The following is a 24,918-nucleotide window of genomic DNA, read 5'->3' as shown; positions in this document are numbered from 1 at the left end:
CTTTGGGCTCTCTATTAGCACTCATGATATCAAAAACAAAGAGAGTCGCATTTGATCCGCCTTCACAGTGAGCTGCACAATGCAGGGTACGAGCCGGTCCTGGGGTATAAAATGCGTAGACAAGCAACTGTAATACATGTCAGCTATGTACAGTGGCGTTACAGATGTCTCCGGGAAACGATCGAGGCCTCTTTTATTTTGAAAAAAAGTGACGAAGGATAAAACGTCACAAAAGGATATTAAAATGAGCTTTGATAGGCAAAAGACTGGAAATGATGTTATTCCAATATTCTATGTAAACAAAAAAAAAAAAAACAAAAAAAAAAAAAAACCCTACAATTTTCAAATAAAAATAAAGCATCAGGTAATTTCTAAAATCCTTAAAGTCACATATATGATGCGTGCATAAATTTTTTGCTGACTTTTGGCTAACTGGCATGACTGGAGTATATTTCAAACGACGATCCAATTGAAATACCATAAGTCAATTAAATGGATAATAAGTGTCGCTAAAAGGCGATTTTTATGTTAATGTTTTAATAAAAATGAGTACATTCGCAAATATTTGCCGCCATCATCGAGGATAACGATAACAACGAAAAGATGTCTGGTTACAGATGCAGAACTTGGCGATGGTGTTTTGTTTGTTTAAGCAACTTTTCTATTAGATTGATTAAAGATTCAAGTTTTTCCCTCTCTTATATCCAACCAACAAATTCACCATATGATGACCAGTTTGGATTTTTGTTTCCTTCTTTTGTATTTGTTGTTTTGTTTTTTTTTTTTTGCTTCGCTGACCAGTTTGACATCATTTCATTATTGCATCATTTGGTAAATGGTTGAGTATGCGGAAAGAGAGCAACGCTGTGGGTTGTTTTTTGTTTTTGTTTTTCTTTTTTTTATTTCTTTTTTTCTATTTTTTTTTTTTTCTAAGAATGTCTTGAAAACGTTTATCTGTATTGGTGATAGTGCGTAGAATAAAGAGTTTTAAATTCATATTAATTGCTCTACATAAGCAAAGAAGGCCAACTACAGTTAAGTTGTTTATAGTTGTTGTTTAGCTTAGTAGTAAAGTAAAATTTAAATGCACTTAAAAGAAAGACGAGAAAGAAGAGAAGGAATATATGCCTAATTGTTAACCGCCGATGACGTTTTATAAACATGATAACGATTATCATCATCATCATCATCATCATCATCATCATTATTAACTGAAGATGCTTTGCGTTGCGCATTTACTAACTTGTGAGCATCTATCGGTTTATATGCATATATATATATATATATTAATATTTCCTTGTTTATGTTTTACATGATATGATGATATGTCTGTTGTCCCCTGTCGCAGCAGACCAGTTCTAACGAAAAAGGAGAAATATACTCGATTTGCTTCTTAGGTGAAATTCCGCACATGTGCTTCTCTCTGTGTGTGTGTGTGTATGTATGTATATATGTGTGCGTATATTTATGTGCGCAAATATAAAATCTTGTTACAAGAATTTTTCTTTTTTTTAGTAATTTCAAGCATTTTTACGATGTGCAATAAATGCATGTGTGTGAGTATGAGTTTTACTATAAAACTTTCACTAGAAGCTTGATTAAAAAATTTGTTATAATTTTTTTTTCTTTTCTTTTCTTTTCATTTTTTTTGTTTTTTTTTTTTCTTAACCCAAACAATTTAATTGAAATATATAACTCATCTATATGGATGTGATTTTAGGCGATTCCTCTGCCATTACACTAACTAATATCATAAATTATTAAACATGAGTGAGTACAAAGACTAATGAAATATTTTAAGTGAAGAGAAATTTCAAATCGAAATTATTCAAGTGCCCCGGGATAATTAATTGTCGTCAAGTGCGGATACGAATAAATTATACATTTTTGGATGTGATCGAAATGAATAAGTAAGCAAGTAGCATCTTAGAGTTTAGAATCTATAAATAAAAAGCATAAACAGAATATCGAACCCAAGTTTATGTTTCGTTTAATGTAATTAATAAACACATAAGCGAGCAGGATATCTATCGGAATTATATTTTTAAGCTCAATGCCTTTGAACTAAGTAACCAGCACATACCTACGTGCCTTTACCCACAAAGCAATAAATTAAGTAATTACAAAAAGGTAGAAAGGCTATAGTACGGTAAGACCGAATATTACATACCCTAGACCATTTCGCTTAATAAAGTTATTCAAATAATGACCTTTCACGTTAGGGCGTTCTATTTGGTAATGGCCGAAAAAATAATCTGATCCGAAGCACTTATCAAAATCATTTACCCTTCGGCCAAAGCACCTTACTGTGTCATATTTCTTCGGAATATATCGAAAACGTGCGACCTATAGGTTGAGCACAATAAAAAAACAAAAAGTAGGCAGATGGACAGACAAGCTTAGAATTCTATTTGTAAATCTATCGGTATAATATAAATGGTCGATCTATCTCAAGTTCTTCTACGAGTTGCACATATCCATGCAAACTTAATACATCCTTTTTCTACACGCAGCAAGTAGGGTGCAGAAATGCTTAAGATTATCTTCTCTTACTCTTTAAGAACCTGCAGAGTGCTTTGAATAAAGTGTACTTATGCATCGTGTTCAAGTGCAACTGAAAGCGTATAATTTAAAATTATTTACATCAAAGCAAAAAATTATCTTATTTGTCATTGATTTCAAACAGCTGTTCATCTCACGTCAAAATGTCTGTTACTTCAGTTTTAGTTAAGACAGGTTAATGCATGCTTGCCTAACCACCACTGACTTATATATCGGAATTGATTTAAGTAACAACAATAACAAAGTTTAGACAATGGAAACAAGAGAAATCTCTTGTAAGTGAGCGCACAGGAAACACGCTATAATAGGGGAAAAATTGCCTCTGTCTCAATGCTCGGGGCCAAAACGAAAGAAAAAAAAAAAAAAAAACATAATTTTTTCACTAAATCTTCCAACTCCATCCCTAGATGGGCCTCATCATCCTTGGGCCTCGACAGTCACCTTCAAAAACACAAAAGGCATGCATGCAAGGCTTCTAATAATCACCGTACGTACGGTTTGTTAGCCATTAAGTAATTATGTAAATTAATTAGTGACAACACACATACACGCAAAGCGATATCGATAGAAAATGCATGATTGGTTAGAATGCATTCAAAGAAAAACAACTAAGAAAATTATATTCGGTCGTGACCGAATCTTTTATACCCAGGACCGTGATCCTAACAAAAAAGAAATGAATTAAAAATTTGGTGGGTGCGGCAGATTTGTTCCATACTAAATGGATAAATGTGGAAATATATATATATATATATATATCGATCCATTCGACCGGTTTAGATCGTTTTCAAATTTAGAGAATGTTTACCACCTATTACGCGCTAATAACGCTAAAACAAAGTATTTGTAGTTTAAATGTACTTGTGTGTACGTCACGCGGTATGAAAGCGCATAAAATGGCTCCAACTGACCGAGCGTTGACGCAGTGCTAGATAAGTCTTTTCGCTTCCAGCAGCCCGAAAGCGAGGCTTCGTACATATACATTCATATTTATACGTTCTTTTGCTTAGGGTTCTGACTAGAGATAACTCTGTCCTTCCGTTCGTTTGTCCGTACCTTTGTCACCTGTTAAAACAAAGTTAAATTTTTTCCTTCTTTTAATAATCAATTACTCATGAAACTGACAGAGAGAGAGAGAAAAAGAGAAAGAGAGAGAGAGAGAGGGAGAGAGGGAGAAAGAGAGGTGGAAAGTAGCCGCAGCCTGGAATGTGTTTTGCCTAAGCGGTAAGTATTATGGCTTTACCGCCCAAATTTTCGCTGTAGCTACGACAACACTGGAAATTGAATTTGGTCTACATCGCACTTCATAACTGTTTGCTTATGCGGTAATGTTGGCCAAAAATCGACATTGAAAATGGCCCGAACCGGCCAAAATGTATCAAAACCGGAGAATTGTAGCTCATAAGAGCAACATTTCCTACAGCAAACAAATGAAATTAAAAGAAAACAAAAAATCCAATTTTTTACTTCTTGGGCTAAAACACTATTATGAATTAATTTTAATAAAAAAAACATATTAATAACTAAGCCTTTTGCCCAACAGTTTACTACGCACGAGATATCTTATAGGCAGTGCGATCACGGAATAGACCCATACAGTTGAAATTAGGTCCACGTCATTTTTTTATTTATTTACTATCATGAACACATTTTATATCCCTAAAAAAAACCAACAAGAAGGTTTTTTTTGGTATATAAGGGTCAATTTTCGTTTTCATGAGAATCCTTATATGCAATGATATCCAAACATAGGCCTACGTGGTCCAAATTGCTTTGTGAATTCAATATAATGAGGTAACTTTGACCATGAAATGAATTGAAAATCAGTCCTTTTACCATATAAGCTTCCAATTTCCGTAGGAACGGGTATATGACAGGGGAGTTCAATAAATTGCCCCGGCCAGTTCGAAATTTTCAAATCAATTTAGAATGCCAAAATACTAATATTTAGTCACTTTTGCCGAAAATTTGAAAATTTGAAATTTTTTCCCATATAACGTTCTGTTCCGAAAAGTCGGGAATGGTCGAATAAGTGAACCGATGCGAACCATTTTCAATAGCATTCAGCGTTGTGTCAAAACACGTCACTGTACGATATTTAATTCAAATATCTCAAAAATTGCGACCTCTAGCTTACACACAAATATACATGGACAGACATTAGACGGATTTTACAATTTCTATCAATTTAGACTATGACTCTGAAACGATCGATATAACAAAGGATGAGTCTATCTTAAGCGTGTTACATTTACGTTTTGCATACAAGCAGTATAGAGTATAAATAACCGCGATTCCGTAGACTGTGTTACAATTTAGAGAGCAAACATAACCTCGAAATTGATCTCATATACAGTTTCGATGTCTTTTGCCTATTGACCCATTATAATAGTAATTTCATCCAAAAAATAAGAATTGTCTTAGACAAGGTGGTGTATGGTATTTAGTGGTCGACCTTGTCTGACTATAATTTTCTTATTTGTTTTTTTTTAATATGAACATGTTGACATTTTCGCTTCCATACGAGAGACCTTATTCTATAAATACAAAATGACAAAATGTCAACATCGTTTTTATATCCGATATTTGAAGTCATATACTGCCGGTCCAAATTGATAAAGGCCTTGATTATGTCGATGTCAAATTAGTGCGAAGAATATCTTAGCACATTTAGCCATAAGTTTTCATTCTAAGTATTCTTTAGCGCAACTTTTCCCTGCATACGTATAAGGTATCTAAATATCAAAGATATCAGTAAGGATTGTGTCATGGAGTTAAGCATAACCAGAAACTAATTTACTTATGCTAGTGGATAGCATTATTTTCGAATAATCTCTCACTACTTCAGGGCAATTTCATTTGATTTGGTTTTGCGTTATTATAATTACAGTAAACTGCAGACGCAGTGGTATTCCTTTACTCAAATTCATTGTAAAAAAATTTATTGTTTTACAAGCTAGTTTAGCTTATTGTATATTATTATGCTTCTGTGGAAAAATTCCAATGAAAAAGTTTTTTACTTTTCTTCACAGACATTGTTAAATGCCTGTGAATTAATAATAAAATCTAAGTCTACCTAAAATAGTTTTCAAAAAACAAAAAAAAAAAAAAAAAAAAATTATTCAGTTAGAAGAATATGTTTGATTCAATCCATCTCTGTTCAACATACCAAAAAAAAAAAAAAAAAAGGTAATATTTTAAACTGCATCAAAGAGATGATAAGCAAGAAAATTATATTCAATTGCAGACGAATCCTTCATAACCACCTACCGCCATTAATATCCTAAAGCGAAAAAAAAAGAATATTTAAGAAGCTTAAGCGCAAGGAGAGAACGAAAAAGTGACATTTCGACAATAATACTGGACCGACATGATTGGCTTTTTCCATTTTTACAACCATCAGCGAAGAAAGGTTGATCATTATCAAATCCTCAATTGATTAAGCATGTCTGTCCGTCTGTCTAATATCTGTTTCAAACATTCTCCCGGCCGCAAAAATGAAACAAAGGATTTCAAATTTGGTAGAAACATTGCAAGTCCTTGCACGCAAGTTGATATTGATAATAGACCATATCGATCGAAAAAACATGCCTACAGTACCATGTGAACTGAGAAGACTTCTATTTTTTTTAAAAATGATTAAGATTTTGATGTTTGTTCATCACTTATAAGCTACAGAAGATAAATCTACATTAATTTTAATGTATATTCTATGGCAGATACCTATATATGGTACCCTATATAAAGAAGGGAAAAATTAACCACGCCTATCAAATGTTATAGTATAATAAAACTTTTTTCGCATAACGCATAGAAACAAATTCTTGGTCAATTTCAAGTTCGGAACGCACTTAAAGTTGTCCATCCGTTCGGTTGTTTATCTATCCTCTGGCCAACTAAGTAGTATCTGTGGTCAATATTCTCTCGTTCGCAAACAATGAAGATATCGCTTACAATGTGAACACTTTTGCTTTCCCTGCTTTCTGCTTCAAATCAACCCTGCCCATCCTATATTATAGGTTACGAAAATTTGCTTCTTTTTCTGCTTCTTGTTAACTTCTTTTTTATGAAAACGATGATAGGTATAAAAAATTCGATCACCATCGAAAAGCGTTTCTTACTGGTAGTATTATCAGATCATCATCGATTTCCATACATGGAAATTTGTATGATTGTCACTGTTGTGAAGAGATGTTCTCAGTTTACTTCTGTACCTTTTGGCCGTGACCTTTGGCCAAGTTGGTAATAAGTAGTTGATATATTAATAATAGTTATTGCAGGCAGGCACACAGGTGTACAGGCAGAAGGATAGGGGTTGACAGATCGATTCAGAATTTATTACATACCAAGAGTACATATATACCACAACTTTCTTCTGATTTCGATAGGTTTTGATTTAAGTATCATACTTTAACCCAAACTCAATCCACCGGCGATAGATATAAAAAGGCAGCAAAATTATCGACATAATCCGTAAATAATGTTTGTGATAAGAAAGATTTTTTCTAAGATATTAAGTATCGATGCTTAGGAGGTGAATATATATATATATATATATACTAGTCAATGGACGATCACTTACTTACAGTTAATGCCAAAAATCCCACATGGATTACTGCTGAAAAATTAAAAAAGTTCAATAACAAAAACAACAACAATAATAACAACAATAATAACAGCAACAAACGTGACTCCAGCTGACTCCAATAACAACTGATTGAGAAAAATTCTTTACAGACTAGAGCAGCAGAGACCGTACACACCGTTGCATATATATTTTAGTTTCGTTTCTTCTCAACCAGTTTCAAAAACAAAAAACAAAAAACAAAAAAAAAAAAATAACTAAAATCCTAAAAAAAAAAATCTAATTTCAAAAATTGTTTAGCTTTTCTTTATAATTCTTATTTATTTGTTTATTATTGTTTAAGTTTTTATTTTTCTAATTTTAATGAAAACCGTTCGCCATAAGCAAATGAAATTTCAATTCGAAATTCACTTTCTTTTATTATAACTAAATTAAAAATTGTACTCTTAAGTTTTATATATTTTTTTTATTACGTTTTAAAAACTTTTTTAAATCCTTTATTTATTTATTTATTTATTTTTCTTTTTTCTTTTAATTCTTGTGATTTTTGTTTTTTTTTTTTTTTTTTTTTTAATTCACTTTAATAGAAATATATTTCGGTACTTTATAGGCCGTTATAAAAGCACAATTCACAACAGCCAAGCTCAGCAATCATACAACCGAACATTTGAACGGATTAAATACAACTGAATTAAAGCACAAGACAGCGTATGAATGTTATTTGTTTGTTCAGTTGTATGGTGGGTTTTGCTAGCCGTTCTTCGTAAAGCACATAGATTCCAAACTGAATTTGCAGAGGTATATATATATATATATATATATATATATACATATTTGTGAGAGGCTCTTAGGCATAGGCTTACAAGTTTACAAACAGTATAAAATGTATTTTTTTTTTTTTTTTTTTTTTTTTTTTTTTTTTTCCTTACAGGTTTGCTTATAGTCGAACACCACACAAGCCTGACTTACTGCCACACTATTATCTGCCATTAATTTATTTATTTTTTTTTTTTGCTTTTCTTTTTGGCTATTGCTTTAAATTAATGTTGGTTTTGTTGTTTTTGTTTTTATTTTGTTTATAGCGCGCTGGCGTTGACAATGCAACAAATTTGTCATTTCCTAGTTGCACGGGTGGAAGCACAGCAGTAGAATAAAAAAACCCATTTTACGGCAAAGAAAAGCGAAAATCTTTTTTTAATTATTGTTAATAATAAGAATAATTAACGCTTAAACGAATACTATTCAATGCTCCTGAATATGCTGAAAGAGAAAATCTGATGATTGCGGTGAGATGTGTGAGAAATTTTAATCATATGGATATATTTAAGTATATGTTACACATACCGCATGGTGTACCGAGTACATTAACTTTATAATCCATCTAATTGGTGTGTGTGTATATAAGTTAAATTTGTGTATGCACGACAATCTTCACATCACAGCGAACGGATTAAATTGATTAGATTAGATATTTGTAACAAACACATAAATACGCATATATGGAGCTCCCATTATATTATACATTTTCGTGTAGAGCGGAATCAATCCAATCATATTTGCTAATCCGTCTCTCACTCTCTACCTCTCTACGAAATTCGAAATTTTATCGAGAAGAAAGAATTTCATTTCAGATTTTATTCGGAAGCCGACAACACTTGAGCTACAAGGATGTATTATGCTTGTGCAGATGTATATAATAGAAACAGAAGCACGTGAGATAGACTCGCCGTTTATAATATTATACTAACCGATTCAGAATTATTAAGCTTATCTGTCCCTCTGTCCGCCTATTTGATCAATTGATTTGATTGATAAGAAACAAGTTGAAAACACTATACTGTCACAAGGTGACCATAAGACACCCTACGCTTAATGTTGTTGTATTCTCATTCAAGTGATGAATGAGATGTGGTTGAATAAATGCTCCGACCCATAGCTTGAACATAAGACAACACAATCAGCCCAACCCAACCCAGACAAGCTTATAATCATTTTCTAAATCGATCCGTATTGTATAGTAAAAGATTAGTCTCGTAATATATCTGTGTACCGCAAGTGACGTAGGGTATAAAAATATTTATTTAACTAATGGCAAGAATTCATGCAATTACTGCAAAAACAAGTCTATTCTAGTGTTACAATAGTCCTCAACATAATAACTGTTATGCTTATGTGCCACAACAAGAATGTCAAACCTTAGCTGGCACAATCTATATTAAACTGTGTTATTTATACATATTTAGTATTAATTGATAGCTAATGAGAAAAATGGGTAAAGCAAGAAACATTTTACATCGAAGTCATTTTAGACGGAGTCTTTTTTTATATTCACGACAAACTTCTGTGCATAATGGTAGCGAGAATCTATTCATTTCATGCATTGTTCATATATCGAATTTTATATATCGTATATCGTACATTTTTAAATAATTTCACAAATATTTTTCAATAATTGTCGATTGTCCAAAGTTTTTCCGGTCGATATCTTGGTCTCTTGATTCACTCTACAAAAAAAGGAAAAGTTGCTCGGTTTTTTTTAAAAGACGGATGGGCGGGTTGATTAGCCAATTTCGCCGATTATGCCATCTAACCATCGTAGAATGATATAGAAAACTTGAAAAATCACATTTTACAATTCGGCTGATCGACTGATAGCTAATAGATATGATAAATCGTTTCCCTTATTCACGCTGTCCAATATTAAGACATCTATTAGGTTTGTAAACAAAGCTTTACAAATTGAAATTAGTTGCTTCACAGCATGTACGTGACGCATTTATTTTTTCCAAATTTTAACTATTTATATCTGAGATATTGGTTTTAGCACGGTATAAGTTTCCGTCCCTCACGGTACTGCATTTTACGTTGTTTACACCTTATATCATCTGTGGTACGGATGTATGTAGCACGCAAAAGAGCTTAAGATAGACCCACCCTTCATTATACCGATCGATTTAGAATAATAATCTAAATTAATCTAAGCCTGTTTTTTTCTGGCCGACTGATGTCTGTCCATGCACTTAATTTGTGTTCAACTTGCACGTCACTTGCACTTGTTTTTGAGCTATTGTGGTCAAACTTGATACACATATGTACTTTCGCCCATAAACGAATCCTATGGAAAATGGTGCGCCACGGTCCACTATTTCGACCACTTTTTAATCATTATATGGTGAAAATTGCAATTTTCATAATTCCCCGGCAAAAGTGATTAAGTAGAAGTATTTCGGCATTCGAAACTGCTATGAAAACTTTGAACCGGTTGGGGCAAATTTTGAGTGATTTAACATAAAAAATTAACTGTACCAAACTTGGACCATCTCGGTCTATTTCTTCGATTCTACTTTAATAATGATTTTCATGAAAATTGGTCGCAAAAGTCCAAGTCTTAATATATGGCGATGAAAATTGACTCATAAAAATAAGACTTGTTTTAGAGAATGTGGTGTGTAGGGGATTTAAACGTTGGCCTTGTCCAACTATAATGTTCTTTTACTTGTTTAAACTGTGAAAAAAGAAAGTGCAGCCGAAGTTATGGAAGCGACTAAGCTTAGGGTGTAAATCAGATAAATGACGAAACAGTTGGAAGGTGGCTTGCGAGATTCTCATCGTCTTGAAAACGATGAAAATCCGCAAAACTTCCCCCGCTTCCATGCGAAATCAGACTAAAAACTGAGCTGGGTACTTCTCTCTCAAATGCAGATTATTCCCCCGGCTTGCTTTCATTTAAATGCCACCGATTCAGATCGATGCGATCACATCAGTCTCCGTAAAAGCAAGAAAATCTTGAGAAAACCCGGAGCCTCCGAACAGTGAAGACCCGTTTTGTACTTCTTCAATATTATATCAAATATTCAAAACATATCGTGATTGCTCTTCATCGATAATCTAGACGTGACGAAAATATCATTTATGCGGCTTAGAAAAGGGTGAAAAAAAAAAAAAAACAAGAGAGAAAGACGAAAGCGTCAAGCTTAAGCGTGTCGGGTCATACTTTATTGTTAAACATTGTACGTGCTCCTATCAAACGTATATAATTGTTGTTGTGTCCCGTTTTTCACCACACGCGTTATGTTAAGTTTTGTTCAAACGTTTGCAACGTCAAGCGTTCCATAATGTAGAAAATTTGTTTTGCATCCAAGGTGTCCGCAGGCGCACAACATTTCATTTAGACGACTCAACTTTGCCTTAAATTGTCATTCGATCACATTCGAAAGCCAGTTTCGGCCAAAATTGCTTATTTTCGTAATGTTAGGACATGACAAGACCAAACATTTGCATGCAAGGCATCGAGGCAATCGTTAGTGAGCTTTGACTACTTGGCCGAATGCCAGCATTGCATGTTACATCCTTTTCTTCAAATCATATGTTTGCATTAAGCGACTCCACAACGCCACAGCGAATACATGTATGTCTGGTATGCAACAAGAGACCGGGTGGGGAACCGGTAAATTTTAAACATTGCAAGCCCGAAATTGTGTATGAGAAATTCTCGTGCATAGGATTGCAATAAAATGAACTTTAGAGAAGACCGGTTCAACTATAGAACGACCGACCCAGCAATCTGCCAGAGCCGTCCAATGTGTTGAACGATAGAATTTGCCGAACTGAAAAGTCCAAGCAAACATCGCATAAGCGCGTAATCTCTGAAGCAAATAGAAATGGGAGGCGCCTACGAAAAGATTCTATTTAATGGGTTACAGTTACGGTTTTCTCATTGCCTTTATTTTTATGGGAAATAATTAAGAGAATTTTCAACTAATTAAAGAAATTTATATTGTAACGAAAGCTTGACAGCTTTCTATAGCGTATGATAAGAGTCGACCTAAGCCTTTTGTAATGTAATTTCGATTTATATTTTTTTTTTTACGTTTTCTGCATTTTGTTTGTTTAACGAATAACTCACTTTCCCCCCACCGCCCATTTATTCATTTATTGGACGGAGGTAATCTTTGATTTTGTGTTTTTCAATTGAAAATTTCGACTTAATCGAAAGCCATTAAAATTAATTACATAAAAACATTAATTGTCGGTTATAATGGATTTTATTTGAAAATGATAGACTTTGATGATTAGAGACAGGAAAGACGGAAATGTTATAACAACGCAATGCGACACTTGTATATCTATAGTTTTCTATTTTGTTTATGTTGTCCGATATGTTATAAAATCAAGTGAAAAGCATAAATAAAATTATTGTTTTTAATTTAATGTTTTTTTTTTTTTTTCTTTTTTTTTTTTGAGACTTGTCATCACTCACTTGTAAACATAGATCGTCTACCTATTATGCAAGGAGATTTTTAACTTTTCTGGCCGTGGGCCGATCTAAGTGCCATTTAATCGCACAGATCTAAGCTGAACCTTACACTTTTAACTTCTTAAGGCAATGCGAATATTATGAATATATTTTTTACCTCTTAATACCTTCATCACTGTTTTGTGTATCGTACTTCAATTCAAAAGTATCCCATAAATGCATTTTAGCAGTGTATCATATATTTCACATTTCTTCCTTTTTGACGATTTAACCGTAGCTCGTCCAAATAACTATTCCAGTGATTATTCAATTTTTCCAAAAAAAAAATCAAATGAAATAAGACTCAAGCAATCCTTTAACCATATCATTTTCATTCTATTATGTAATACTAATGGAAAAATGCAGTTTATAGGAGGGGTGAAGAGATGAGACGAGCATAGGTTTGGTAAGTTTTCAAATCCAAATAAAAAAAATATTTTAAAATAAAAAAAAAAAAAAAAAAAAAATGACAAGTAAAACGTTATCAATTGCAATTTAGTTGAATCAAGTAAAGAACGAATGGGAGAAAAATAATTACTAAGTGACCACACTCCACATTGCAGCAGAAAATATTAAACACAACAACGCAATTTTACGTGTCTCGAAACTTATACAAGATTTGAATTTACCGCCAATTGCGCGGTAAAGTGTTGGCACCCAAAAACCAATGTAAACACTTTGACAGCTGACAGCTGACAGCTTAGGATTAGTAGAAATAGAGCATTACGCGAGAGAGCAACGCGTCTTCACTGTTCAACAATATTTCAAAAATAATGAAGATTTGGCGGCCACACTTCGCAAATTTCGTATATAATATCGTCAGAATATTGATTTCATTTCGTCAACTTTGACAAGAATATGCGGTTATTTCTAATTAAATATCTATGCCAACAAGCCCATAAACATCCGTGGCTTGAAGAAGAGAAAACTCAACAATGCATCAATGCAATTCTATCACATTTATGCAAAGTGATCATGGAAAATTTCGACAAAAGAGCGCGTGAAGTCTATTCGCCCGATATGCTATTCCAGACATAACCTTATCCTACATATCTTAAGATTGAATAGAAAAATTACAATTAAAATAATTAAGAAAATTATATTCGATCGTGACCGAATCCTTTATACCCATCACTATTATTTGAAAAAAGAAGACAAAAAAAAGGAAAAGAACTGATGACTATTCATACTCGACAATATGGGGTGGGTGTGGCTGATTTATTTCATTTGCAGAATAAAAGTTGATATTTATATGATGTATATGTTGCACATGGTGAGTAAGAACCAAAAGACGCGGTAAGCAAAAATGTTATCAGTTTTTGTTGTATAGGCATGTGAACGGTATAGGCGTGTCCATTGCCAGATTTGGTTTATTTGCAAATTCGTAGGCTATATCTCCATTCTTCTTCATCTTCAAATGGAAGAACATTTACCACAGATACTACATTGTTGGGCAGACAGACAGACAAACATAGGGGCACGCTTAGGTGCAGTCCTAATTTAAGACTGGCCATATACTTTATGGAGTTTTTTAAGTTTGGTTCTGCGCGTTAAAAAAATATTGCAAATGAAAATTAACTTTTTATACACTATAATATCGGATAGGTGTGATCAATTTCTCTCCTTTTATTCAGATATTCCAGCATTACCCCGAGAATGTACTTTTAAATTTTTGTAGATTTATTAGCTATTGTTTATGAGCAATTAACAAGGAGCTAATTTTTCATTCCTTTGGACAAATAGAGGGACGGATATTATACAGACGGACAGACATGCTTAATCGATTCAGAATTTAATATTGATCAAGGATATATACACTTTGTAGAGTCTCTGACGTTTCCTTTTGAACGTTGCAAATGTTTTGCCAAACGGGTATAAAAAAAGTAACTTGGTTTTTTATTTAATTCAAATCTTGCGTAAATTCTGGGACACCCCTTCTTAGGTAGCGGGAATGAATGTAAACTCAAATTTAAACTGCCCCAAATCGATGGAAAAACGCAAATGGAAACTAGTCCATTTTCTTTCGTACTTATCCACCCAAAACAGCTGGTAATAATTCATATAAGCAAATGCATCAATCTTCGTTTAGATAGCAATTTTCGCGTCTGTTCCATTCCATCATTGCACTTCTGTTTGGTGTTTAATAGCCCCCTCTATTAGTGTATGAAATTCCCTAAGCTTATGTTCAAAAACATGCGGTATGTGTCAAAACAATATTACGTTAACAGCCATTTGACTGATAAAATAATTTTAGTTTTCAACTTTTTCATTCTTCGCACAGTTCCAAACAATCCATTCATTTTTATATATATGAAAAATACAAACAATTAAGAGTATTTGAACAACCAACAAATTGATTTCAAAATCAAGAAAAAAAGAGCAAAAAAAAAGTATTTATTTAAACAATAAAAACTAAATTTACTAAAACTTGTTAACATAACTTATAAATATAATAAATGTGCATAAAATACAAAAGCAATTTGTTGCTGCATTAAGTTAGTAAACGGAATGATAGAGATGGGAAACTAGCAAAGTACTTGCGTTATCGATAACTAAAAGAAAAGAAGAATTTATGCAAAAAGCTCTAATAAGCAATATTTAGAAAAATAGATAATGCGTTCTAAAATTTATGAATAATAGAAAATAATAAATCTTCTAACATAAGTGCATTGTGACGGCATATGCAATTAAAAAGGAGAGAGAGAGAGAGAGAGAGAGAGAAAAGAAAAAGAAGAAAAAATGATATAAAAAACAGCGAATAGTGAAAGCCCATAACTAATCTACTTAAAATCGCAACAATTAAACAAATTAATAAGTTGCAGCTTACATTAAATCAAAAATTATAACAACAACAACAACCACCTGTCAATGCCATTTGTAAAGTATGCCGTTTATAGGGCATAAAATAAATAATTGATCCTTTGTGCGTTTTCTACTTGTTTTTTTTCGTTTGGTTTTTTTTTTTTTTAAATTTTTAACTTTAAATTTTTTTTTTTAACTTTTTTATATTCCTAGTGAAATCATTAACGCATATTAGTGATAATTGAATCTCAAAATTCAAAGCTTTTTATCTATTACTACGCTACTATACGCCCCTAATTTTTAATTAACATTAACGTAACGATGACTGCTCGTAATCCTCAAACATTAATGGCTTTACCTGCAGAAGAGAATTTTGATTTCTTATTCAAGATCGTATTAATCGGCGATGCTGGTACGGGAAAAACCTGCATAGTAGAACGTTTCAAAACGGGCAACTTCATTGAACGCCAAGGTAATACAATTGGTGTCGATTTTTCAATGAAAACGATTAACGTCGAAGGCAAATTAGTTAAAGTAAGTTTGGCTTTAATTCTTAAATATCTATGTTAAGTGTTATTCTAAAATAAATGCCATTTAAATAGTTGCAAATTTGGGATACGGCTGGTCAGGAACGTTTTCGCACTATAACGCAAAGTTATTATCGTTCTGCGAACGGTGTCATCATAGGTGAGTTATATAATAAGACGTTTACCATTGAATAAAAATACTTACTTTCATCTTGGGACGGGTCGTTGTTACCGGTAAACTCCTTGGTTTCTTTGCTTGATTCTATAAATTTGGAATCATACGCTGTTCCACGATATATTATATATATATGTATATATGGTGTGCTTCACTGATTGGTATAGTTTGACTTGTAAAAAGGTTATAAAAAATCACATATATTATATGAATATTATATGAATAATTGCTTAAATTGTTATTGCACCAAGCGTTAATAGTACATGATGGTCTTAATTGATTTGCTGTGTTTGCCATTTTTTTTGTATAATTATTATCAACTTAACCTACAATAATGACAATACAACAATTACTATGAAGTTCTAGTATAGCTACAAAATAATTTTTAATCCATTAAACTCAAGTGTAGGAGTATTTTCGGTCAATCAATCAATTGCGACAATGCAAGTAATATGACAGGCCACGTTTAACAATTCCAGAATCGCATGAATACTTAAGAAGTGCAATTTATTTAGAATACAATCTTCATTTCCGCGTGATAGGTTTTAATAAAAAACGAACCGTAAAGTGGTCGGTCAGGTATCAAGAAGATATAGAAAATTATGCAAGCATTGTACTCCAATTCAAGTAACATAGATAGATGTGTTAGTTTAATTGGTTTAGTTGTCTTTTTTTAAGGAAATCATTTCTCTTTCACGTTTCAGTTTACGATGTAACAAGACGTGATACCTTCGCAAATTTACAAAAGTGGATTGAAGAAGTGCGGCATTATACGGCCTCAAATGTTATGCTAATACTTGTGGGCAATAAATCAGATTTAGAAGAAGAACGTGAAGTAGATTTCGATGAAGCTCAACAAATGTGCCAGTATATACCTGAAGTACTATTTGTTATAGAAACCTCAGCCAAGGAGAATCTCAATGTTGATGATGCTTTTGTAACGCTAGCTACCGAACTGAAGAGACGTGTCGACAACAGCATACGCTTAGACGATAACGAAGAAGCTATTAAATTAGGGCAAAGTAAACCATTAAATAATTGTACAAATTCTTGTAATTTGACATAGAATTTAGAATTAATTTTTAAGTCTCGGTTTTGTATATTGAATTGTGATTTTTTGAACATTTTTTATTTAAATTAATTTATAGAATGTTTTTCTTTTTCGTCTTAATAATAGTACAAACAATTACAATTTACATTCAACAAAAACATTAAGAACAACTCAAGCATACAAGAATCTAACGAAAATGGCGATAAGACTAATTTTTGTAAAAAAAGAAAAAACGAAAAAAACAAAAAAAAAAAAAAATAAGAAAGGAAAAGCAAATATAGTAGATAAACCAAGTCAATTAATTTTTGTTAATTCAATTTTGTCACCGACATTACAGCAAAAAATAAGAGAAACTTTTACGCTGTAAATACGTAAACGTTTAAACAAATATTAATTAACAAACATAACATAATTAATAAAATGAAAAACGTCCTACTTCCCCTCCACTATTCTTTTTCTTTTTTTTTTTTTTGCTTTTATGTAAAAAAATTTAACAAACCATGTTTACTTGAAAAGGAAATAACTTTGTAAATTTTTAAAAATTTTCAATAAGGCAAGTGGGCAAAGGAATTTCATTATGAAACGTTCATAAAAGAAGAAAAAAAAAAAAGCATATTATTTTATTTAATCAATCTCTTGCCTTTGCAAATGAATATATATATATATTATAGACAAAAAGATAAAGATTATGAATTTTTTTAAGCTATTCAATTGTTGTTGCCCATTTCTAATGGCCCCCGAGATGGACGGTAAGCGAATTATTTAAGAGTGTCATACATTTAATTAATTAATCGATTTTACAATTTTATAGATGCGGAATACCACCCGCAGTACCGCAAAACCGGACCAAAAGAATGTGATCTACATCGGCCCTATAATCACGAAATGCCCGATTATACTAAGAATATTGGCAATTTAAAATCACAATTTCTAGCTGATATTTTGGATTATCCAGACTGTCATATCGAGATTTTGCCCTCACCGAAAAGACATGGAAAAACGCAACAGCTGATATCGAGCGCTTCTTCGGGCACTAAGGGCAAAAAAAAACTGCTAGATGTCAGCGATAGCGATAGTGAATATAAAAAGGATCAGCTAAGTCGCACGGTAGTGAATGATATTTTAGAAACAATTATTTATTAGGAGATGTATTTTCAGTACCGTTAATGATTACATTTTAATAAGTTTAGATTTTTATGTTTATCTTATTGTAAATATATACATGTGCATGTGTGCGTGTGTATATGGGAAAATTTATAAAAAAAAAAAAAAACTCAAATTTCTGTAATCTGCAAGTAGCCTAAATAAAACCCATCTTAATACGCTCTCCATGTGTTTTTCAAGCCGCTCAAGTCATTCAGTTAATAACGATATTAGCTTCTTTAGGCGAGATTCGGCCATTGCCGAATTGTAAATTCTAGCAAATAAAGGGAATTACCGTAGCATCCCATTCAAATAACTCGAAAATTGCGATTGATATGTTAAACATAAAAATACAAGAAACATTATTTCTTCTAACTTACAGGAAACCTTGTTTTGATAAAAAAATCGAACAAGCGTCCTAAGGATACGTTACAGTAATCTTTTTGCTTAACTACTAAGTTTTGTACATGGCCAAAGTAAACAAAAATTAGTAAATAATCGTAATCAAAAAACAAGAATATTATAGTCGGGCAACGCCGACCATTAAATACTCTACACCACATTGTTGAACACAATTCTAATTTTTGTATGAAATTACTGTTATGTGAGATGATGAAACACATTACAACTTAGACTTTTTTGCTTATTAGGTTAGGACCGAATCAATAGGCCGGGATAGTCCAAATTTTTATACAGTTAATTTTTTTCTATGTCAAATCACTATTATGATATAACTTGCATCATGAAGCATTGAAAACAATGCCTTTTTGTCGTATGAATTTCAGTTTTTGGTATATGTGAGGGGGGTTCAAAATTGCTACAGCCAGTATAAAGTTTTTATATCAATTTAGAATGCCGAAAAAATAATACTTACTACTCTTGCCTTGAAAAATGCAATTTTTTACCATATAATGACTTTGCAAAATGGGGCGATATATAGGAAGTGGTCGAAAAAGTGGAGCGATCCGAACCCTTGTCAATAGCGCACGTTACTGTATGAAGTTTGATTAAAATATCGTAAAAATTGCGACCTGTAGCCTGAACACAATTTTACATGGTAAGACATCAGACCGACAGGCAGGCTTAGATCAATTCAGATTATAATTCTAAACCGGTCGATATAATAAAAGGTCGGTCTTTCTTAAGTCCATCTGCGTTCCATCTGTACCTTGTACCACATGTTATGTAGGGAATAAAAAAATAATAATAATAATAATATTTAACCGAATGTAGAAATAAATTTAGCAGTTTGTGCATAAAGTGAACATATTTAGCACAATTGCTTAGTAGCAAACTATTCATATGTAAACAACATCACTGTTTCCTTTTTTTTTCAATAAATATGAACGTGCATTATGGCTGATTAACAAATTTCCCATTGGTTCAAGGTAAACGCCAATCACATGGTTTCTTGTAGTCACTGAATGAAAGTAAGAAAAATTGAAGTACAGGCTGCCATACAATTTACTATAATAGCGCGATCTTATTTGAGACCGATTTAAATGATTTTACTCGATTTCAGTTGTATTTACAGGCGTTGGCATTGCATTGCAATTCGTTGAGTAATTTCTACTGAAATTACGGGAATACAATACCAGTCTAATATATTACGTCCTTTTCGTAATTTCGTATATAATTGCATGTCACTGGTACCATCCCGACTGACCCATAAATCATTTAATACAATTTCAAAAATATAATTCTTTTAAACAGTTTATTCTTGATCACACAGTACATAGCCAAATAGCTAACATAATCACATAATTTTATGTAGAACATTTATTCGGGCATTTGATGATCATTTTCAGCGGCATTCGATATTGCTTTCGCTAATCTGACATCGCTTGTAAAGCTGAATTATAAACACCATGTTTTCCCCGCTCTAACTAGTACCAGTTGAAGAAAATTGATGCGCATTCTACGCCTGAGAAAAGAAAAACTAATATATGATTAAGTTAAATTTTTAATTATGTTAGTGCCTACTTTTAAAACCAGAAACGTCTTCAATCAAGTGCATTGATTATATTACGTTATATAATATATGAGTCGATTCGAACACGTGTTATAATCCATTAATCATATCGAACTTCATTTTGACGAGCACTGTAAATGAACGAAATATTATATCATATAGGCAGAATTTTTTGGAATAAGTAAAAAGTTATAAAATAAATAATTCAGTTGGTAGTGCACGATTAAGTTCTTCAATGCTAGTCAGTGATATATGTAGCTTGTCATCATTAGTGAACCTTAAATTTAATTTAGCGCACGTGGCGTACATGAACACTTACTCTAAACTGCGTTGATATTTCTCTCTGTATTTGAAGTTTTTACTGAATATCTGCGACGTTAACTGAAAATATATGGAGCAAAGTAAATGAAAAAGAATCAGTTAAACAAAGAAAATTCCAAAACATATTTTTCAAGTATAATTAACTTATTGATGAATTTAAGATCATCATTTTATGTTCATTAGCAATGTTTGGTAACCATTATTAGCATAGGATTAATTTTAGCGTGGCCACTTACCCAATATTTAGCAATTTATTTCTCTCCATTATCTATTTTATGAAGTAGTACAAAAACTATTCTTGGCTTATGTAAAAGTAAAATTAACTCTAACACGTGTAGGCAATGTTTTCTGATACGTCTACCATTGATATATCTATTTTCCGCTTAAGAGGCCATTGTTATTTTTTTACATCACATTTTATGAAAATCAGTCTCGATTAGTCTTGGTTTCTTCTTCTTATCTTCGATCGCTCTTTTAGCTATGTTAAATATATACCCTTATACATATTTCTCACCAATAATTACATCTCCGCTTACAAAGCGCTTTTAAATCTGTTATTTTACTCTCGAAAAGCAACTAAATAAATGTAGAAAGCGCTTAGATTTATATTCGTGTAGGCAATCGTTAAAAAGTGGTGAATTTTCTCTCTTTCCGGGTAAAGTAAACTTTTCAAAGAACAATGCCAGCAATACCATCACGGTACCAGGGTTGCCAAGTTACTCTGTCAGAGCAAACAAAATTTTAATTAGAAATGCCAACAATAGCTTAGCGGTGCCATGTAAAATCGTGTCTCCCCTTTGTAAAAGTTTGCGAATAGGGCTTCCTAAGTTAATTATGATTGCGTTAGGATTTGAATGTATTTCCTATTGGACGCAACCATAATATTAAAAATAGTACAATTATAACCCAGAAAATTATATAATATAATAATAATAATTATAATTATAACCCGAAAAAATCTCTCCCTAACTAATTAATTCTGGGGCTTACACCACTGTAGAAGTCTAACAAAATCGTTTTTCTTTTTTGTTTTTTAAATGAAAGAAACGGATCACAGAATAATAATGTTCGAATAGGTTAATAAGCATATATTCAATTATTAAAAAAAAAAAATATTGTTGAAAAATAGTAACAAATAATAGCACCAATGCCACTCGACCAATAACGCAAGTGGGCGAATTTATAAACCAAAAAAATTAGTAAATCTATACGCTAGCGAAGCACGTAGGGGATTTTAAGAATATTGATTTTTATATTATTAGAGAATATTTCAATATAAACACAAAATTTTCGTAAGTCACAAGTTTTCAAAACACAGTCCTCTTTAAAATGTTATTTTAAAAATATTTTTAAAATTGAAGTAAATGAAATACTGGCGTTATGTTAGTGTCGTTCGGGAGAAACGCATTTGGAGTGTATTATAGATATGCTCTTTATTACAATGAACTTTTTATTAATTTTTGCCATTACTTTACTAAGTCACAGTCATAAAAGTGCCCTCTCGTATTCAAATATTTTTTTCACATTTTTTGAAAGCTTTCTGCTAGATTATGTCACTTTTGCAGCACCTGGCAACGACAGAATCGCAAGTTTTACTTTTTAGATGTTGCGAAACAAGGAATAGAAAATAAAAATTGGGAAAAGTTTAGAAATCAGGAAGTGAAATAGTTTTTTGTTTCTAACTTTCCAGCAGAAAGTTTCTTCGTGCTGTTAGTCTTCTCATAATGTTTCGGAAAACAATCCAACCAGTTTCAAAGAAGAGAGTTTCTCCAGCTAATGAACTTTTTTGCTTATATTTGAAAAAGTTCAAAGCGTTTATTAAACTAAAAGAAAGAAAAACTGACAGTGAAGTAATCGCTTAAAGGGTTTTTAAATTAACAATTAATAATTTATGACAATTAAATATATACGTAATACGCTTATAGTTTTTACATATAAAAATTAATTATTTAAAATTTTCCACTAGAATTAAGTTGTATACTGTAAAATCTTTCCTGCGTCACTATATATAAAAATGACTTGGCAATCCTTTTTAATATTAAATATATAAAAATTCATACAGCATTTTCAAGTTTGAGGAAACATAAAAAAGATTAAAATTTTTTCAATAAAAAGGAAAAAGAAACGATTAAAACTTTAGTACACAAGAATTAAATTGTAATATATAAATAATAACAAAAAAGAATTTAAATTCAGAAAAACTATTAATTACGTTTGTATATTCTACTTTAGCACTTAGCCAATTGTAAGGCTATCAGTAAAGAGCAATGAGATTACTTTAGAAAATTGTGAAAGTAGGGACTTAGGGGGATTTAAGATAGTACAAAATGTCCTCCGTTAATAATAAGGTAACGACGATAGGAACAGGTAAGAGTTTTATTTGATATTTACATTTAACAGAGGAAAACAATTGGTAATATTTTATATCATACAGGTTCAATTAATCCCACTGCTCTGCTGACTAATATGTCTAATGCTATTGAAAAAAATAAACAATGGCAGCGTGAATTGCTGATGGAACGTATACGTTCCCATTCCTCACAACATAAAACGTTTCAAGAATTATCCAAAGCTATGCGTATGGGTATGTTAGAGAAACGTTACGCTTTAGATGCAGTAGAGAAATCTAACTTACAAAAGTGTTTGGATAGTATGCAGCATTGTATTAAAGTTACTTCACGTCAGGGGCTGGTAGAACGGCTTGAGAGCCTGTCGCGGCAATTGGGTTTAAAATTTATGGATGATACCAAAGTTCTATTTATATCAACTGATATGTTCTTTTTGGAAATAGTATTAGATGCGAATGGTGCATTGTCTGACGTAAAAGTGCATCATGAATGTAAAGTCGAACAACAATCATGCAGCGAACTGGTCGACTGTCTTAATCGTGGAGATTTTGCCGATTTTACTGCTCAACTAGAAGGCTTTTCTTCTATTTATCAGCTGAATGCTGAGCCTAAAGTCAAAACTAAGGCTTTCGATGCTATGCAGGCAGTAGAAAGTGATTTGTATAATCTTTTTCAAATGCAAAGTTTTTCAAAAGATACACAACAAGTTCTGAAAGATTCGATAGTGGGCATAGTACTTAAACGTCATGGGGGACATCCTATGCGTTTAGTATATTTTGTATCGCCTTACGACTTGATATCACTGGAGTCGAAGTCTTTACAATCTCTATCCTTGGATTTATTGCATAACAAACAAGTGGGTTTCAGTGTTACAGTGAATCTAGAAGCGTCATCGGCCAATAAATTGCAAATACTACCTACAGTCAGTTTTGCCAAGGAATCCCAGTCAGGCTTGGAAGTTCCAGTGTTTGCTCCTCTAAATCAAATGAATTCGATGCTTTTGCCAGCCACGTTTGTTTTAAGGCTTAATAAACCATTACCCGTTTGTTACAATACTTTAAGAGCGATGGGCTTGTGCGGTTCGCCCACTACTAGTCAGGCATCAGCAGCAGATATTAATAACTCTACAGTATTGGAAGGTCAACATAAAGCAACATTGCCGATGATATCCAATATCATGAGTCTCATTATATACACCGCTTCCGAACAACAACTTAAAAATTCCCAAAAAGGACTTTTTGTCTGCTTGCCAGATCAAACGCATTGTTATTTTTTTACCGAAAATAAATTGCTGAAGGTAAAGTTCACTGGTTTATGAAGATAAAGAAGTGATTCCTCTCGGCATTCATTACAGTTTTTTCTATTCACAGTCCACGTTAGTTCAGTCGATACCCTTTACTGAACCTTCCCAAGTCCCTAAGATTTTGGATTTTCTTAAAAGGCAAGCGCTATTTTATGCTTTACTCTCAAGCTGTGTACGCCCTCAATCGAAAATGGTCAATGGTCAGTTGAACGTTCCTGTTTCTTTTTTCATACTCTTAATTTTATTTTTCTTTACCAGTAGACATTGATTCTACGATCATTCTAGAAGTGAACGCAATTTCGTATCATCAAATTTCCGTAGCATTACAGCATCCGTATGAAGAGTCGATGGCGACGGTTGAGTTTGATTTGCATAATGGCAATGTTCAGTGCATTATTTACAGTTTGAGCAATAATTACGATTTGCTCTCGCTGAAATTAACAAATGTGGTACAAAAATGTTGTTCCATACCTGTAACTATTAGGGCTTTACTTCGGTACTGGGACCAGGAGAGAATAAAAAAATTTCAGCGTGGTATTGGAGCTGCGGCTGGTTCTACTGGAGCGAATACCAGTAATAATGGAAGCAATGCAGTTAGTAACAACAGTGCCTACGGAAATTTTAATATAGCTGGTGTTTCGAACGATCCGGGTGGTGGCGGCGGTGGTGTTGGTGGTGGTGGGGGCGGCTGTATGAATAGAGGACTTGGAGGGTCTGTAAAAATGGAGCAAGCATTACAGCAACGCTCTCAATTGGCGAGCACTACGACTGGTTACCTTAAATATAAATGTGGGGATATTAAACAAGAGGATTTTCATGAGAGCCCAAAGAGC

General features: G+C 32.6%; 4 protein-coding genes and 1 long non-coding RNA gene across 13 annotated transcripts in view; 3 read left to right on the top strand and 2 right to left on the bottom strand.

Moving 5' to 3' along the window:
* LOC119632111 overlaps positions 1-7,769 on the bottom strand; it is a 22,708-nt gene extending 14,939 nt beyond the window's left edge. The window contains exons 1-2 of one of the 8 annotated variants that reach the window (XM_038024864.1): positions 7,240-7,395; positions 7,145-7,177 (exon numbers count right to left, since the gene is read on the bottom strand). The gene's annotated coding sequence lies outside the window, so the exon portion shown is untranslated. Of the gene's footprint in view, positions 1-7,144; positions 7,396-7,620; positions 7,660-7,750 lie in introns of those variants that run through there. The other 7 variants (XM_038024867.1, XM_038024866.1, XM_038024870.1 and 4 more) reach the window with 7 other exon arrangements.
* Positions 7,770-14,825: 7,056 nt separating this feature from the next.
* Positions 14,826-17,413, top strand: LOC119632359 (ras-related protein Rab-43). Of its 2 annotated transcripts, none has more exons than XM_038025220.1 (4): positions 14,826-15,325; positions 15,459-15,779; positions 15,848-15,932; positions 16,652-17,413. In XM_038025220.1, exons 2-4 carry the CDS (start codon positions 15,567-15,569, stop codon positions 17,011-17,013), a joined length of 660 nt encoding a protein of 219 aa, XP_037881148.1. In that variant the 5' UTR covers positions 14,826-15,325; positions 15,459-15,566; the 3' UTR covers positions 17,014-17,413. The 2 variants fall into 2 exon arrangements, with proteins under 2 accessions (XP_037881148.1, XP_037881147.1); XM_038025219.1 differs by having other exon boundaries at positions 14,826-15,366.
* Positions 17,414-17,421: 8 nt separating this feature from the next.
* Positions 17,422-18,263, top strand: LOC119632361. The gene is made up of 2 exons (XM_038025221.1): positions 17,422-17,747; positions 17,810-18,263. The coding sequence occupies exons 1-2, from the start codon at positions 17,687-17,689 to the stop codon at positions 18,139-18,141; spliced, it is 393 nt and encodes a 130-aa protein (XP_037881149.1). The 5' UTR covers positions 17,422-17,686; the 3' UTR covers positions 18,142-18,263.
* A 1,529-nt stretch (positions 18,264-19,792) lies between these two features.
* LOC119632490 lies at positions 19,793-20,979 on the bottom strand. Its single transcript, XR_005246788.1, has 4 exons — positions 20,671-20,979; positions 20,433-20,494; positions 20,125-20,244; positions 19,793-20,065 (listed from the first exon to the last, which is right to left on the bottom strand). It is a non-coding gene; the product is annotated as an uncharacterized LOC119632490 (long non-coding RNA).
* A 1,430-nt stretch (positions 20,980-22,409) lies between these two features.
* LOC119631497 (mediator of RNA polymerase II transcription subunit 1) overlaps positions 22,410-24,918 on the top strand; it is a 6,325-nt gene continuing 3,816 nt past the window's right edge. Inside the window, 4 exon segments of the mRNA XM_038023763.1 lie at positions 22,410-22,801; positions 22,869-24,079; positions 24,153-24,285; positions 24,347-24,918. The exon segment at positions 24,347-24,918 is cut by the window's right edge and continues 9 nt beyond it. Of these exon segments, the coding sequence (XP_037879691.1) occupies positions 22,762-22,801; positions 22,869-24,079; positions 24,153-24,285; positions 24,347-24,918 (1,956 nt within the window). The 5' untranslated portion in view covers positions 22,410-22,761.

The sequence above is a fragment of the Glossina fuscipes genome, unplaced genomic scaffold (assembly GCF_014805625.2).
Source record: "Glossina fuscipes isolate IAEA_lab_2018 unplaced genomic scaffold, Yale_Gfus_2 1, whole genome shotgun sequence".
Lineage (NCBI taxonomy): Eukaryota > Metazoa > Arthropoda > Insecta > Diptera > Glossinidae > Glossina > Glossina fuscipes.
The sequence above is the reverse complement of the archived record's forward strand: the minus strand, read 5'-3'. Positions and strand labels throughout refer to the sequence as shown.

Bases quoted from the DNA above. Each gene is read 5' to 3' on its own strand.
- LOC119632359 (XM_038025220.1), top strand. From the start codon at position 15,567: ATGACTGCTCGTAATCCTCAAACATTAATGGCTTTACCTGCAGAAGAG. The intron at 15,780-15,847 runs GTAAGTTTGGCT...CCATTTAAATAG, and splicing joins TCGAAGGCAAATTAGTTAAA to TTGCAAATTTGGGATACGGC. The intron at 15,933-16,651 runs GTGAGTTATATA...TTCACGTTTCAG, and splicing joins TGCGAACGGTGTCATCATAG to TTTACGATGTAACAAGACGT.
- LOC119632361 (XM_038025221.1), top strand. From the start codon at position 17,687: ATGAATTTTTTTAAGCTATTCAATTGTTGTTGCCCATTTCTAATGGCC. The intron at 17,748-17,809 runs GTAAGCGAATTA...ACAATTTTATAG, and splicing joins AATGGCCCCCGAGATGGACG to ATGCGGAATACCACCCGCAG.